At 40.3% G+C, this 17,614-nt stretch overlaps 3 protein-coding genes across 11 annotated transcripts in view; all 3 read right to left on the reverse strand.

Annotated features, from left to right (window-relative positions):
• setd5 (SET domain containing 5) overlaps positions 1-3,153 on the reverse strand; it is a 35,973-nt gene extending 32,820 nt beyond the window's left edge. For 6 of the 9 annotated variants that reach the window (XM_079511238.1, XM_079511236.1, XM_079511235.1 and 3 more), the window contains exon 1: positions 2,653-3,115. The gene's annotated coding sequence lies outside the window, so the exon portion shown is untranslated. The other 3 variants (XM_079511231.1, XM_079511233.1, XM_079511232.1) reach the window with 3 other exon arrangements.
• A 1,784-nt stretch (positions 3,154-4,937) lies between these two features.
• Positions 4,938-12,081, reverse strand: LOC306929337 (putative peptidyl-tRNA hydrolase 2). The gene is made up of 7 exons (XM_079509781.1): positions 11,889-12,081; positions 9,284-9,397; positions 7,672-7,743; positions 7,463-7,537; positions 6,968-7,065; positions 6,628-6,742; positions 4,938-6,434 (listed from the first exon to the last, which is right to left on the reverse strand). The coding sequence occupies exons 2-7, from the start codon at positions 9,389-9,391 to the stop codon at positions 6,348-6,350; spliced, it is 555 nt and encodes a 184-aa protein (XP_079365907.1). The 5' UTR covers positions 9,392-9,397; positions 11,889-12,081; the 3' UTR covers positions 4,938-6,347.
• A 160-nt stretch (positions 12,082-12,241) lies between these two features.
• plxnb1b (plexin b1b) overlaps positions 12,242-17,614 on the reverse strand; it is a 97,571-nt gene continuing 92,198 nt past the window's right edge. Inside the window, exons 35-39 of the mRNA XM_079510872.1 lie at positions 17,007-17,154; positions 16,423-16,487; positions 16,111-16,186; positions 15,937-16,011; positions 12,242-15,284 (exon numbers count right to left, since the gene is read on the reverse strand). Of these exons, the coding sequence (XP_079366998.1) occupies positions 15,180-15,284; positions 15,937-16,011; positions 16,111-16,186; positions 16,423-16,487; positions 17,007-17,154 (469 nt within the window). The 3' untranslated portion in view covers positions 12,242-15,179. The remainder of the gene's footprint in view (positions 15,285-15,936; positions 16,012-16,110; positions 16,187-16,422; positions 16,488-17,006; positions 17,155-17,614) is intronic.

A 17,614-nucleotide genomic window follows, 5' to 3' on the forward strand; every position in this document is an offset into this window, starting at 1 on the left:
AGGCCAGGGGGAGTGTTGGGGGGCTCATGTTTCCAATGGTTATGAGTGGCCAGGATGGCAGGCTGCACTGCACACAAGCTATTAAAAGATGCGAAACATATTCAGAGAATGTGAGCCCTGACCAATGAAAACAAGGCCCCCTGCACTACAATCTGGATACCAAGAGGCTTCAAGATCAACCAAAACATTTGGTGCAGGCTGTACACTCCCCAACTGACCACGGGTGTAATCTTTGTATTCTTCAATCAAGGTCGACAACTGCTCAGGGAAAGAAAAAGAAAAAAAGACAGTGCTCTCGTAAAATTGTGCTTACCGCCTCCCGACTTACAAAGGTTTATTAAAGGGAAATGTCTTGTTTATGGAGTTAAGCTACAACACACCCGAGTACTCGAGTAGTGACCTGGTCACAGGTCAAAGTACAAATATTTAGCAACAGTACAGAATTCACATTACATTACACAGAGGACATTCATTAATTTACCTACTGGGACAACGTAGAAACGTTTAGGAGTGTAAGCAAACAACAGAATACATCTATCCTAAAAAAAGATATATATTAATGACACGTCAGACACAAAACAGTCATGGCGAGTTCGTCACACATCCGGTGGCACATTCATTGGTCTAGCCACTAGACAGGTTAAACTAGGGCTGTGTGAAAAGAGGGAGGAAAAACAAGTGTGGTGGTCTATGGACACATTGGACAGACAGGTCTCCATGGAGCAAGTTAACTAATGTTAGCAGTCAGTTGAATGGACAGATGTTGCCATGCCTAGTTGTGTAAAAAAAAAAAGAAAAAAAAGCAGTCATGGGCCATTGCCATGATGCATTGATTAAAGTATGGTAAAGAAGAACTACAACTACATATTGGTGTGGACTCCACCATCCACTTGACTTACAAAACAATAGATGTATAGTTAGTCTCTACTACTCTCTAGAGCTCACTCAGTCAGTGGGGTGAACGGCCCTTAAGAGAAGAGACCCAAATCAGGACAACCAGGGTGATCTAAAAGAAAGCTACTTCAGTCAACGTCGTTACCCCGTGATTTATCAAACAGCGTTATGCTTTATATGAAGAGAAAAAACGAAAGTCGGGTACACGGCGATTAGAGGTTTCAGCCGAAACTAAGCCGTAATCATGCCACCACTACCAGCTACTCACATGTTGAATTTAAAAAAAATGGAGTCTAAAAAAGGAAACGCGAGCTCCCCTCAAAGTAACATACCACCCATTTCTGTTGAACCACCACAGAGGTTGGGGGTTGGAAGGTGGGGGAGGTGAAGACGAATGAGAAAAGCAAGTCACCACTCCACTCCACATATCTGCTCATTTGAGTCCCACACAGAAAGAAAACCCCTAAAACACACCACCACCACCACCAGGATCCTCAGTGAAGTCAAGAATATTTACAATCACCAAATGAACACGATTAAAACGACTACATGTGTGTAAAAATCACAAATAGCGTACAACAGCTCAACCATACGGTGCTAAATGGGATTTCTCAATATGTCACCTATAGACGAATGTGATCACATTCGCTGTATTGTGAAATACTGGCTCTAAGTAAGGACACAATCAATTGGAAAACATCCAAAAAGTTAGCTAACCGGCTAGCGTAGCATTGTTAACCATGTCTGCTAACAGCCTGAGATGGACACGCCAATAAACAAACGCAACTTTCCTGGCATGTCGATGTCCAAATGCACTAGAAACCACCTAAATTCGACAGTTTCTTAGGGTCACAATAATAACTCACAGGAAACAACAATTAATCTATTTTTATATATATATGTATATAATGTATATATATATTATATATATAACTTGTAACCTAAGTTTTCATATTATCTAACCCAGTATGCCAATGCAACAAGCCTGGGGGTGCATGTATATCATGCTCAGATCAAACAAGTGAAGCTTGAGGTGAATAAAATACAAGATGTGTTGCTCGTGTTGTTTTGACAGTGGAGGTAGGGTATGTTAGGCCATTGCAGCAGCAACATTATCAAAACGTGGCCAAACCTAGAGTCCTAACTACCAACCAGGTGGTATTTACTAGAGTCAAATACAATCTACTCGCCATTTGTAGTCTTGAAACCAAACGAATGAAATATATCTACTTGTAATAATATTAGCTGTAGTTGGGAGTTGTTTGAGGTGAATAACATCAACTGAATTACTTGAACTAACGTTAGTTGAGTCAAACTCAAAACTCCTGGAAACTGTTGCAGTATGGTGTCAAAGACTTTATGAAACACGGTTGCATGACATTGGTATCAGACATTATGTGGATACGTTGGCAAACAAGGCAGGTGACAAGCATTGATATGGGGACCTAATCGAAAACCATGGGAGATCAGGCCAGAGACAGTCAACTGTAGCCCTGCTAAGCAGACCCTGACATGGGAACATTATCAGTCAGCTAGCAATCCACCTGGAACTGTGAGAAATTACAGTCAGAGCCACCAAGTCGTTCAAATAACTCAAATGTACGTGTAGTAGTTAAGTGGCTAAGTTGTTAGCTCGCTGGCTATGTTGGCTTGGTTGGGAATATATGGTCAGCGTGTTGTATTTATGTTTTAGCCTGCAGACAAGATACCGTTATTAAACACATTAACACGTACAAATATGTAAGTTGAAACACTCACCTAAAGAGACATTCCAACCCGGTACAAATAATATATTTTCATGTGTGATAGGCAGTCTCTCGAATAATCCAACATCAAATCCAACCAGATGACAAGGCCTGTACCTCGGCCTCGGTCTGTCCTGTATCCTTTGCCCTTAAAAGTAGCTCCCTCTCCAGGGGTAGGAAACAAACTTCTCAGTGTCCCCCACGCACGGGCGTAAAGTTAAATTCCCTGTTCTGGTCGGGCACAGCACTTCCATTGAGTGTCTAAAACAGATCCATCGTGATTTAATCCATTTATTGTAGTGTTGTTTTTATATATATACAGTCGATATTTATAAATGGGGTATATGCTGCTCTATGTGATATAGGGCTCTGATTCTGTCTCGGGTCCTTACATTCGCAGAGGCGCCCATCCCCCTCCTCACCGGCATCGACCGCGGGTCCCAGGCAGCGAAACTGACACACAACCAAGCCACGGGGTTTCCTAGGCGACCATGCAGGGGCTCCTTCGTTGGGCGGGCTCTGGGCGGGCCTTGTGTTGAAGTCCAGCCTCTTTCAAATGATTGGTCAGAAAAGTGTCAGTCGAGATGCGAAATAGATTTGTAAGGATGTGATTGGACCATCGTTTTTTTTCTTTGCCCCTCGACGCAACCAGGGGCGTGAATTTGTGCCTAGGAGGGGTGCAGATAGTCAGTTCAATCATGCAATGTGTACCGGTGGTGGCACACAGGCAAGACAGCGAGTGTGGATGGATTCGGGGAATAATATGACACAAAGATCGGATATGTGCCTTCAAATTTGGGGAAATGGTCGATATTAAATGCAAATGCCGTGGAATTGATTTTCATTCTATAGTGGGATTATGTTGCTTTTTTTGTATTTGAGGGTATCTTTCGTGGAAAATCCTTCGGTTCATAGCGAAACATAGTAGCAAACCTTAGCTACACGGGGTCTCTGGGGCCCAGCACCAGGGACAACAGAGGTAGGGTCAGCCCACTGGGTCAGCCCCACCTAAGTGAAATGAATGGAATATGAGGTGTCGCTCTTGTAGGATCTGGTAAGGGATTGGACAGGGAAATTGACCAGTGCTCTTTGGTTGCGTCTATGTATTACTGGTCCCTCCTACTCTTAATGCCCTGCTGTAGAAATAAGTATTTTCCGTTTTCATACACTTGAAGGCTTACACAATTTAAGGACTGACACAAGCGAAAACCTTATCATCAATGGTTTGCTATTCATCAAACTATTCCAGTGAGTTTTACAGGAATAATGTGATCATGGTTTATCATGTGATTTTTTCCCCCTAGTTCATAGAGCAGGAGGCTGAGAGACTCACAGTCACACTACTATTCGTTTCGAGTCGACCTGTGCGACTAGCCTACCATTGGATTAACAAGGTCGTGTAAAACTGAGAAAGTAATATGAATACGCAAAGTAAACTGGGACATGGAAGAAAATACTAAATGTCTGTCACTGTGCCTAAAGAATAGGCATAGTGACATGCCATTGGTTATTTCCCATATCATGGGACTTGGGGACGACTTTGGATTGGCTGAGGTGATAAATGCCCACGTCATTTGTTGCAGTGGTCTGGCAAGATTGACAACATCTGACAAGATTAGAAAGCCGCATACAATGGTGATATTGCAGCGGCAGCAGCGCTGCGTAGTTGTTAAAAAAAGAATAGTGAAAACACCGTGACGTTGGCCATAGACATGTTTATCACACAAAGCTGTGGTAGTGTTTACATTCCCATGAACATGCCAATTTAGACTTATATCTACATGTGTAGTGAAACGTTCTCGGTTGGTCGAACATAGATTTATTATGGTCCGTTGGATTTAATACGTAGTTATGACCCTTCACATTTGTACCCAACAGCACAAAATAGGTATGCAGACGTTGTTTTCATTTTTCTATGATATTGCACTATTAAATAAAATTTAAAAAAACGTGCTTGCACTTGCAGCTTTGCCTATCACATTAACAATGACATGTGATACGATTTCTTATTAAAGAGCAATTTACAAGTTTCCCTGCAACTAAACAGCAGAGAAAGGACGTGTTTCACAACAGTGCTTTTGTTACTGCGGCGAAAAAGCACATAATTACCATGTCACATGACCCCCTGCCTAACCAAGGAGGATCGTAACAACCTCCACCACCCCGTGATAAACGTGGCACAACCACAACGTTTAGGATAAAACAAAGCAGTTTAATTTGTTAGTTTAGTTTGTTTCTCTTTAAGTGCAAAGAGCTATTTTTCCCCAGTAACCCACAAGGAAAAGACAAATCCGTATATTTAACAGTTGGTCTGGAGGCATTTTTTAATAGTCTCCATAGTATGTAAAACACAAAACAAATGTTTATAACACAGGAGGTATCAATGTGCGCACACATTAAAATGGATATGGTTATGTTATTTTCATGGTCTCAGAGCATATACACATTTCATATTGCATGCGTGACATAGCCTTTTTTCCTTTCTTTTCTGAAAGAACCATTAAAAATAAAAGTTAGTGGCACCTTATGCCCACAACATAGTAGTACTCTTTGCAGTAACATAGTGGAACAAACAGTACATCACATCACACAATGCATGTTTAAGAATATTTATCTTTAAGACCATCTTTACCTACTCTTTCACAATTGTCATACGCACATTCTTAAAATACATTTGCGCTTGCCAAAGTTTTAAAGTATACAAACTAGTGTAAACCAACTGTTATCAATCACAATTAGTGCATAAAGTTGGGCCCAGCACAAGCATTGACCAAGTAGCAGTTTTCATTCCATTAGAGATCCTCACCTTTAACTTCACAAACTCCAGGAATTATAACTGGGAATAGCATCAAGGTTTCTTTTGTATAAAGAAAAACAATATGTAAAGTTCAGTAATTGCGCAGAACGTTAAGGATGGCACACCACAGATTATACAGTATATGGCCTTCACAGACATACAGTATGTAAACACAAAAGAGGGCCTGCTGACAATATGTGATGTTATTGTTTCTATAGGGCAGGGATCTTTGGGAGAAAAGTTGCATACATACACAATATCATTTAAATGTCTGAAATGGATTTTAAAGTTTCATCAGTAAAGTAGTCTTCACTGAGGAGTAGTAACTTCCACAGGGAGATCCTATATCTATTCAGGATTTCATTACAATTATGTAATATGTACTCTTTGAATATCAATAAAAGCAACATTGGACAACCACTAAAATGCTATGGCCTATTCTCCCCTCCATATTTGAAAGCAGAAAACTGATTTGGGCTTTTGTTTTAAATCTTCAGATTAAATCTTCAGATTATTATTTTATTTATTTTTATTTTTTAACTTTTTGCTATAGCAATGGCTCTGTTCTATATCTAAACAAAAACTAAGTCCCTGTTTGAAAAGATAAATATGAACTTTAGAAATCATTTAAAATGCCTTCGTGTTCCTAGATGAGGCTCCAGTTCACTTTCCCCACTGCTCTCCCAATGTTTCCAGCTCAGATTGGGAACCAAGGGTGAAAAAAAATAAAAATGGCTGAGCGTATTTAGCATCTGGTGTTGTGTCATGTCTTGTTTCCCCCCTTTTTTCTGTTTTTTCTAAGGTTGTTGTTGCACACTTGCATGCCAAGACCCTCCTGTTGCTGAGGAATGCTGTCCTCTGCTGGTTGCCTGTTGGCACTGCATGGATGTGCAGTGTTGGGTAACAGTCTGTCAGAGCAGCTTTAGACTTCCAGTGACGTTGTTCACCATCTCTTCCTCGCCCATGATGGCCAGGACAGTGCGTGACCCCGCCTCCACCTGCCAAAGACCCGCCGCAGTGCACGGATGAATAAATTGTTTGTTAAATATTACGATACATTTTCTTTGAACACAGTTTTTCTACCCCTTACCTTTTTATCATACAGATAAACACGTTCAAAGTGTTAACATGCCATGTATAATATGATGCTCCAACAACGTCATTGCTATAATGACAGCATATTGCCTTTACCTGGGTGAGGCCTGCATCCTGGACCAGGTATGTAGGCAGGCTGAGGCTCATTGCCAGAGCCTGTAGCTCTAGGAGGTGAGCCATATTGGTCCCCTGTACAACCACCTTCTTTGCTCTGCAAGAAACACATTTTCACTTTTATCAATGTTGCCGTTGTTTTTCTACTTCTTTAACAGCAAAGCTGTGATTGTGTTCTATTGAATATGTGGTATGTTGCAGTCAATTAACAAAGTAAACTAACTAAAAACTGTTTTCAGTGGAAACCACCAAATGAAAGGTTAGGCCAATACATTGATGCCACCTGTAAACAACCATCTACTCTCTAGTGGCACAGACTTACCCGCCATGGTCCCATTTCCAGGCCATCTCTCTCCAGCTGTTCTTTTCCTGCAGAGCCTGGTACAGACCCACAGCAGCATGGCCCACCTGGGCAGCCACCTATAGACATACCGTATGCATTGTGTAAAACATGGCACACACTACTTGCAAGCCTGTCCAATACACAGCTTCCAAAATAGCAATGTTCAAATTCAGTATGTATAACCTCCTGCGTTTGACCGACCTTTCAACTTAAAGTAAATTAAGTGGTGAAATAGATGCACCAGATGAGTTCACAATGAAAAGAGGTGGGTTGAAAAATGTCCTACAAGTTGAATCCCAGCCCAAAATAAAACAAAAATGAACATCTTTCACTCAACTTTCAAGGAGAAACCCTTGAAAATAGTTTTGGCTTATTTTCACTCTACTCAATGTCACTGAAACAACACATGGCTATTTTATTTAAGCAATAAGCACACTACAGATATGAATGATAATACAGTGCCATCAGACTGACCTTCCCAACACCCATGGCAAGGTCCATGTTCACCACAAACACCATCTTGAACATGAGATCATCGTCTCCCTCCTCCTGCATGGACACAGACCAGGAGAGCTTATATACCAAGGTTTAAAGCCTAATTTGTGCATCTGCAACATAGTTGCTTGACAGAAATTATGTATTTTCAAGGGAAAATAGTGCTGCAGTGTGGAGCTTATGGGCACCTCATTCTCCAGCTTGTTGAAGTAGTACATGGCCGCTTCCTCAGCAGACACATTGCGAGTGTGCAGGAGTGCCTGGAGTGGTGAAAAAAGACAAGACAAAAATAAAGTTATAAATAAATGAAAATCACAGTCGTGTCGTGTTCATCATACATCACATTCCATGCTCATTCAATCAAAAAATCTCAAATTTGGTACACACAGACGCACAAAAACTGGTCTGCGTGTACCAAAAATAATGTAGGAAATGCCTTAGTTTCTGAGCAATTTAATTGAGTTATTGAGTCGGATAGGCGGTGAAGCTGTAGTGCCCTAGTTGCAACAATGACATACACTGGTTCAACTTTGTCCCTATGCCCTTACTTTGCTGTCTACTTCCAAATTCGTAATGAAATGGGTGGCGGGGCAATAATAATAATAAACTTTATTTATATAGCACCTTTCATACATAAAATGCAACATAAAGTGCTTCACATAAAAACAAATAACAAGCAGCGGAATGCCGAAAAACAAAAAAGCAGGTCAATACAAGACAAAGTATATACAAATTGGGAAATAAAAATAGCAATACAAAAAGAAAAAATGGTAAGGAAAATCAGAACATTGAATATGAACACAAGATAAATCTTAGCCGCAATTTGCAACTCTAGATTTTTTTTATAATGGGATGAATCTAGAGTTGCAATACCCTCCATTAACTCCCCACTCATCATTTTGCGTTTGCGATCTGCTTGTCTTAAACGACGTTAAACTCACCAACATTGCAGCTGTAGTCCAAGCTTGAATTATTCTCTTTCAATCTGCAAAGCTTGTTTTTCATAAAAATCCCCCGTAGACATGTTATGAGCTACTTTCTGTCAAGAAGAAGAAATGTTGGAGTTTGGAAGCGCTCGTTTGTATTAAGGGGTCGCGCTGCTGCCTCCTGCATTATGTGCAAATGCGAAACAGATGCATGCAGGGACGTTCAGTGACTTACGACGAGCGCTTCCAAACTCCAGCACTTAGAAAAATAATCACTTGCACAGAATTTCTTGACAGAAAGTAGCTCATAACATGTCTACGGGGGATTTTTATGAAAAACAAGCTTTGCAGATTGAAAGAGAATAATTCAAGCTTGGACTACAGCTGCAATGTTGGTGAGTTTAACGTCGTTTAAGACAAGCAGATCGCAAACGCAAAATGATGAGTGGGGAGTCAATGGAGGGTATTGCAACTCTAGATACATCCCATTATAAAAAAATCTAGAGTTGCAAATTGCGGCTAGATAAATCTAAACAAATGCCAAGTTGAAAAAATAAGTTTTCAACTCGCTCTTAAAAACAGCAAGGGAGGTCGCCCTTTTAAGGTGCAGTGGTAGTGTGTTCCACAACTTGATTAAACTTGTGTACATTTCTATGAATACTGTTACATGGTGCTTCACCTGTAAGAAAATAATAGCACACAAAAAGATACAAATGGGAAGAAAAAATCTCAACAAACAAAAAAACAAAAGACGTGTGAATACTGGTTATGGTTTATTATGGTTATGCAAATTAATCAAAACAAATAATTAACAGATTAATAAAATATGTATAGGTCAGGCTATTATTGTTAGATGCAGATGATTTTGTTGTACCTGCTTGGCAGCCTCCTCTGGGATGTCCAGCTCTCTAAGCTGCTGCAAGTATACAGGGTTGACTTCCTGAGAGCCCGCATCAGGACCTGACTGCTGCGAGGACTCCATTCTAAGCTGTAATAGTACAAAGAAAAAAATTCAAAACATGCATACAACACCCATACACATTACACAATATAAATTAAAAAAAATACAGAATATTATGCTAGATTAAGTCCAATCCACTCCTCCCATACTGCAACTACCCACTTATGTTAATTCATGTACAATTGTACATCAGGAGTAGTGATTAGGGAGTAAGACCTGCGTGAACTCAGAGGTTAAGAGTAATTCTGGTGAAAACAAATTTCTGATGTTGTGTTGAAACAAATGTCAACATGGCTTAAAGTATCATTTTAAGCCAAGTCAAATGAAATTACAAATGATAGTCTAACATCAGTAAGCCAGACAATTTGGAACTAATTGGTATACAATATATAGTCTATGTTGCGAAGGCTTTCACTTAGAGTTCCATATATGGGATAACCCATAGTCCCATATATGGAGACAACAGCGATATCCAGCGCTGACATCAGATTAATGTAGAAACTCCAAAGATGGATATAGACAGTTGTGACATCATCGTAACACTAGACTTGCACAGCATAAAAGGCGGCTCCCATGGCTTCTAAACCTGAGATTCCAGGCAACGCACGCGGTATCTCCAACAGGTCAACATATACGAATCAAGGTATCTGGCTTTACAACCCATATACCTTGAATGGCTTGTATTACCTTGGGTACGAGTCTTCTAGATGAGACAGAATAACTGGCTAATGGCTAAGCAACTCGTAGAGCATTGAAGTAGAGGTTTCCACATCCCGGTTAAGTTCGTATTGAACACCACTGTAGCGGGTCCTAACGAAATAATCAGCACTGGTTCGAGCTATTTTACAGTCTATATTATAGACGATACATTGAGTGTAAGGCTGTCCACCAAGAATGACAACTATAATGATGTGAGCCTCCACTGATGAACGATAACGTTCTGCAAACAATTATGTGTTGAACGTCATTGGCTGTCAGTTCATTCATCAAATTGCTCTGAAAGTGATCATTGGCGTCATACTGACTCCACCATCCACATATTTTTAATGACAGTATTTATACTAAGAGTGTCAGACACTAAGGTCTCAGAGGAAGTACAGATCATGTTCTACTTGCCCAAAGGTCATGCCCATTTGCCTAAAAGGTAAATCATCATTATAAAATGCTAGGTAAAATGTGCATTACCAATATAATCTTTTATTTTTTAACTTCCTGAGGCTGTGCGATAAACAATGTCCTACCTCAATTTATGACAAATACCTACATAGCTATGACTATGGGTTCACGGTTCACACTTGTTACTTTTAAGTGTAGCAACAGTAAATACAGCACATATAGGTAAACAGTGCTCTTATTCACATTCAACAAAGGAAGACAGAGCGCTCTGGCCACGTTCAGGTGTTTAGACACATATCTCTTGTTGTGTTTATAGACAGTTGCGTCCCCTGGGCCCTATTAAATTAGCATTTGCCCCGGTCGGGGGGCCATAAAGCAAACTCCGCCTACCCGAAAGTTTTATTTACCTGCCAGGCAAGGGCAGGTGGGCTACCATATGTGTCAACGCCTGAGTGTTCTTGGTGTGGACATTGACAATCCAACAGGGGGTACCGTTATGTTGATAAGTGGCTAGTGGCATGATGGCATCTCACGAATGTTTACTTACTTCACACCCAAGCATGGTAAACAAATACTATTAATAGTGTTAGAAGTAGAACGTACAGTCAGTAACATTCAGCCAGAGTAATCTAGTAAGAGTAATGACTCTCATTGTAACAATGGAATGCGGAAGTGCTCATTCTATCTCAATGGAATAGTTCCAGCCATAGGAGCAATGTTTGGAACTATCGCCCATAGGTACCCGCTTTGCGGCGAGATCAAAGCGTGTCACCACTCTCTTACTAGATTACTCTGCATTCAGCTATAACGGACAGCATGTATTGGAACTTAAGGAGAGTTATTTCCCTGTGCATTATTACCTCAAGCAGTAGTGGCCCTACCCGAGATGAGCCGGGAGACCACCACCAACCAATTAGTTATTGAATTGTATTAACCGTTATTAAAATAACGTTTTATTCACGCAAAACAAAGGATATGAATTGCAGCTTTAACAGTGGCAAAATGTCCCCTCTAATCACAAAATGCCCGTAAAATCAAAGCGATGGTGGCGTTCCTACTGACTATAACACTCGAGAGCAATATTAGCATTACCTTTGTATATTTATATAACCTTTCATAGCACATTTCTACACCAAAGATGTTATATTACCAACTCCTCCAAATTGCATAACGCTCCCTTTCAGTTTATTGGGGATGCCAAATGTGCTACCAAGGCCATTACATTCATAAATAAAATAAGGCCAATAATACTGCTCCTCAGACTCGTCCTCAGGCGCAAAGAATTGCATAAATCTACATTCTTCAAAACGAATGAAGTCCTCTTTAATAACTGCCTAGAGATGCTAACAATGTTAGCTGACTGGCTATGATAGCTAATAGAACACAAGTTGATGTTGGCTACCTGTGCTGCGCAGCTATGTTGGTAGGAACAATCCCGGATTCGGTTTCCCCAACGATTTCTGTGAATAATCCCCTCGTATTTGTTTTTTCCAACTGCGATAATACGAATTCTTATTTTTAAAGAACGCTTAATGGGAGATGGGCGTGCTATGTTTCAGCGATTTTACTCCATTTTGGTCACCAATTAAGGTTCTCACCGGATACCGTCACTTGTATCCGGTCCGTCGATGCTTATCTACCGTGTTGTTTATACAAGTTTAAAATATACAGTACAAAATAGACACACACACACACACGTTTCAGTATGTATGTATGAATTATAATATTGATGTTAAAACTCAGATGCAATTTGGGTATCATTTTATGAATACTTTATTACTTTGTCATCTGCAACAATTTGCACTCTCTTAATAAACAGGTTAATTCGCTACAGTTACATTATTAAATCATTATGTACAATGATATTAACAGATAATAAAAATCCTTAAAATTGCCCCTTGCAGAGCCTGCTCTACATATCGGAATTTATACAGCCTAATAACATTTACATAATTTTCCCTCAACGGCCTTCCTCATTCATCACTGGGCTACCATGTACATTGGAAGCAAGTGACTCAACCTGCACCACCCCATCCAACAACTAGTCATAAGTTGCTTGTGTGTTAATGAAATAAAGTAGCAACATGAGCTAATTTCTATTATACATACTGAACTGAGCCCTATATAGACCACCTGGGAATGCACACAAACGGCCCATTTAGCCTATTTGAGCGCCTGCCCTATAGTTTTTTCTGCGTAGACAATTCAGACATTTATAGGAGTTCACAGTATGCCTCCTTTTGGTCAACATTATTAGAAAGCCCAGAGTGTAACAGCCGCTGTCCTTTAAGATCAGTCATATAGCTAGCTAGCCTATCAAGTGAATCAGATCGGTGAGAGAACTTTTGGTTATCAAATCAAATGTTTACAAAATGCTCCCCATTTCAATTGGTATGAGAACATGGCTGTGGCAAGAATAAATCTACTTAAAAAAGCAAAGTTAACTTAACCAACAAGTGAGAAAACAATTCATCAGGAAATATAGACTATACTGTAGTGTGCTCAAAATATAATGAATTCAAGGTACACACATAGATAGGCCTACATGAACAAACGTCTATGAATGGACATTTGAAAAATACGCCACCTTGTGTCTACTATTTGAACGGCATTAATGATGCAAATGAAGTGACAAGGAAAGAAATCTCAATCAAGTACAGTAGATTCAGAGGCTTAGAAAATAGCAAAGTGAACTGTGGTTCAATGCACTCTTCCTTACTGAAAACAAAGGAATGTTACAAATTGGAAAAAAATAAATGTAAAAAATACACACAAAATAAAATACACTTTGGGGCACACTAGAATATCGCTACATATTTCTCTAAAATGTATCTACAAGTGTTTTACAGTTAAGAATTTTTGCTTTCTCTTTCTAATGTCTCTCCAGTGCCTTTTACCATATAGGAACATCAACATGAATAGTATAAAAAGAAGAAACAATGGCAGAAATAAAAGTAGAAGTAAACGATCACACAGTTTGAAGTACCTTCAATGCTATGGTGAGTACCACATTTTCAGTCATCCCTATTTTGTAAATAAAGAAACACAAGTATCTATATAATTTAGAAACTAAAAACATTTTGGACTGATGCAAAGTGTGTATGTTTGTATGTCTCTTTGCAGGTGTGTGCACACATATAGGGTCAAGTGGGTACGTCTATTGAGCACTGTTATCAGTCATTTATCCTTGTTTAATAGGACGGACATGTGCTTGGCAAGCTAACAGATGGTGGTTTGCTAAGATGTAAGTTGTGGTAATGGTGGTGGTCAACAACAGAGAAAGTATCGCAACAGTAGAGTTTGTTGAATCTACACCACAAGTTGAGGTAGAGAGTGGAAATAACTTATGAAACTCCCATCAGTCTTTTGGATGTTAAACTGTCACTTTTGCCAAGGGTGGTCTTTATCATTTGAAGGATATAATTTCAACACACAATAAACATTTTGGTGGAATTTCTTTTCCCTCTTAAATTCAGATGCACATGATCTCATCATCCAATAAAATATAATTCTGCAAGGTATAGTACTCAACATCACATGATAAAATGGCCAGATTTTGTAAGAAACCCAATCAAAAGAATTAAATGGCAGAAACATCCGGGGAAGGGGGAGCTTGTACCATAAAGGTCTTTTTACATGGCGGCACACCTGCCTTCTCGCTTGGATCCACAAGGTCGCACTGTGCTCCTCACGTGAATAGACGTGTTTCAAAGGAACGTGCACACTTGTCACTGCCTTGTCAGATTTCCCGCATCTCCCTACCTGCCTGACCTGCCTCTCATTGAAAATGAATTACTTTCCGCATTTGTCGCTTTCCGTGTGATAAGCCTTTTATTCTTCACGTGTACTAGAAGAGTGAATTCTTAAATTTGTATGCTATGATAGTAAAATAAATGTATGATGAAAATTACATCTAAATAGACAGTGTGGACAATAATACCAGTGGAAGATGAAATCTAGAGCTTTATGGATTATTGTGTACGCGCACACAGATACATACAATTCCATACACACACTCGACGAAAGGGAAATACTTTTGACCCGACAACAACAACAGGTACACAAAGTGTCACCATCACAAAAGTCCACCGCAGAATATAGACCCAACTTGCCCCCCTTCCGAGTTCAGTTTTCAATTCCATGCTAATTAGCCATGGACTGCCTGTTTCCTTTTATATCTGTCCGCTTTTATGAGACAAGAGTTTTTGCCAGCACATGTTCTAAGATTACATGCCCCAACTTTCGCCACATAGAAAATCAGGATCACTGTGAACAGGTCATCCACAAGGGGAGGCAGCAGGCATAAAAAGACCAACCAAATGCATCCAAAGGCGAGACCTTTCTTTGTGTTTTTGTGTTCCTCCAATTGTGTTCCAAGAGAAGCATATGTTAGACATCACTTTGTTAACCATGTACTTATCCTGGGTCCATGGAATACAAGTGTCTTTTAATGTTCCACACCAAGTATACAGATGATCCATCAACCAACATCGGGAGGCAACAAAAGCGTGCTTTCAAAGAATGAATTAATCTTTAAGCCCGCCCCACCATCAGCTCCTCACAAGAAGAGTCCATCCTTCATTTTATTCCCTCCATCTGGCCACTTCCTACGATGTGTCTCTGAAGTCGGTCACCCCCAACCCCCCCAACCACCCCCGCCCGTCTGTTAAGGTGTCGGTGGGCGATCCCGCTGTCACAAGTCTGTGACCTTGTTCTCCACAGCGGCAGCGATCTGCTGGAGCCGGTAGCCCAGCTGCATCTTCTGCGCTGTGGGGTCCTCCTCCAGCGCTCCGATGATCTGAAGGTGGAGGAGACAGAAGGGTACACAGAAGAGTTAAGGAGAGAAGACGATTGACAAAAAAAGAACACAAAAAATATATATATACACAAGATTAGGATTCCCTTTAGCTCCGTTTGGAACTTCACTCTCTACGCTCTTAGTTCCGAGAAGAGGTTTCGTATGGAGTTATCCCTGCATCGGTAGAAAGGGGGTTGAGCCGTCCAAAAACAGTGGAAAAAACCCTTTTTGCAGTATTGTTTCCAAAAAGTAAAGGTATAGAAGGCAAGCTACAACAGGCGCGGAACATTTTTAGCTGCTTTACATAGCTTATGAAGCTTATGTCAGAAGTTTCAGCCGGAGAGGCAGCATTAGCGCCTCCGCTGGTCGAATGTCAACTGAACTGAAGTCAGTTGGAAAATATTAGCTAGCTCTAGATTCGCATTAACACGTAGGCTGCTAGATTGAGGGAGATAAACTGGTGCATTTGGCCAAGAACTACCCAGTGAGGGAGGTAAACTGGCACACATTGCTGAAGGCATATGCATCATACATATTTGTCAAAAAAAAGAAGAAAAAAAGAAAGAAAAGTTTGGAGCGAGAGGGAGAAAGAGTGATAATGTGCTGGCACAAAGTCTCTCACATACACACACAAAGACGATGACAAACTCACCTGGTCATAGTATTTGTTGATGTACTTGTACAACTCGTGCAGTGCAACAAGGTAATTGAGCTCTCCTGAATAATTCTGAAACAGAGAGTCGGGTTAGAGTTCACCCATCATTCCAATTCCCAATGTCTTTGAGCTGCAGCAAATATAACTGGACGGCATTCTGTCTCTACTTACCCTGGACAGTTCAGCCAAAGCAGAGTTCATCTCCTGATCACTGGCAGAGATGGTCTGCCTGATGTCTGCATAGTACCTACACAACACACACACAAGGTTACAGCTCAAATTTCTTCTTACAGCACACATGCACACACTCGCAACACTGATACAGCATTAATGCATTGGTCACACTCAGACACACACAACAATGTTACAGCACACGCAGACACACACAACAATGTTACAGCACACCAAGTGAATCATTTAAGTTAATGTAGGGAAGAAGGGAATCTTCAACATTATTTTCTTGGATGAATAATTAGATATTACCTTTCTACCATCTGCTTGTAACGGGGAATGTCTCGGGCATACAGCAGCTTGTTGATGGGTGAATCCTAGTGAAATATATCAAAATATATATATATCAAATATCAATATATACCTATATATCTATATATATATATTTCTGATTTATTTTGATAAAGGACACTGGTTCCCAGACACTGGGAGTCTTGGGACCCATTTGTGGGTCGCAGACACATTTTTAAGGGTCCTTCTATTTTTTGTTTCCCCACATTTCTTTTATTATTAATTTCAAAACATAAAAAATAAATACAAATCAAATCTTTCATGAATTCAAAACAAATTCAATTATGTCTTCAGTAATTTCATGAAGAAATCAAAGAAAATCAAAGAAAATCCATAAATTACAAAAATAGCCAATCTACAAGCGATCTACAAGCTCACAACGCGGTGCGAAGCAAGCTTGTTGATCTGCTATTTTCACTAGTTTGGGTCCCGGGGAGACATCAAATTTCTCTTTTGTGTGTCACGGGCTGAAAAGTTTGGGAACCACTGGTATAGGATATAAGTGTTCTACACCCTCTAACTGCCCCACCGTCCTGATCCCTTACCCGTCCCAGCTTGTGCTCTGCAATGGTGCAGGAGTCCATGAAGGTCTGGGAAATAACTGAAAGCACGGCATCCACGTGGTCCGAGGCCTGCACGTCAAAGATGAACTGGGGGTTTTTCACTATGTTGATCCAGAAGCGCAGTGGGAGGCTGGGGATTAGAGAAAATGAGAGAGATGAAGAGAGATTGAGAGAGAGAGAGAGAGAGAGAGCGCGCAAGAGGTTAAAAAAAGTGAGGGAGAGACAAGGAGAGTGATCAGTATGTGTTCAGGAGACATATGTGGAGAAATATTTATTTCTCCACATATCACTCATGAAAGTGGAACGCAAAAAGACACCAAGACGCGTCTCAACAAAGCAGGAGGTGCTTTCAGCCAACTTCACAACATCTGGAAGTCCAAACAATATAGCCTCAAAACCAAGCTCAGGCTCTATACAACAGCAACGTTAAGGCTGTCCTGCTATATTGCTCCGAGTGACAAAACAGGATATGAGAAAGGTTGATGTCTTCCACAATAGCTGATTACATAACATCTGCAACATCCTTTGGCCGAATAAAATCTCAAATGATAAACTTTATAAGAAGACGGGCAGCTTGCATATGTCCCTTG

Source organism: Electrona antarctica (genome assembly GCF_951216825.1).
Source record: "Electrona antarctica genome assembly, chromosome: 9".
Lineage (NCBI taxonomy): Eukaryota > Metazoa > Chordata > Actinopteri > Myctophiformes > Myctophidae > Electrona > Electrona antarctica.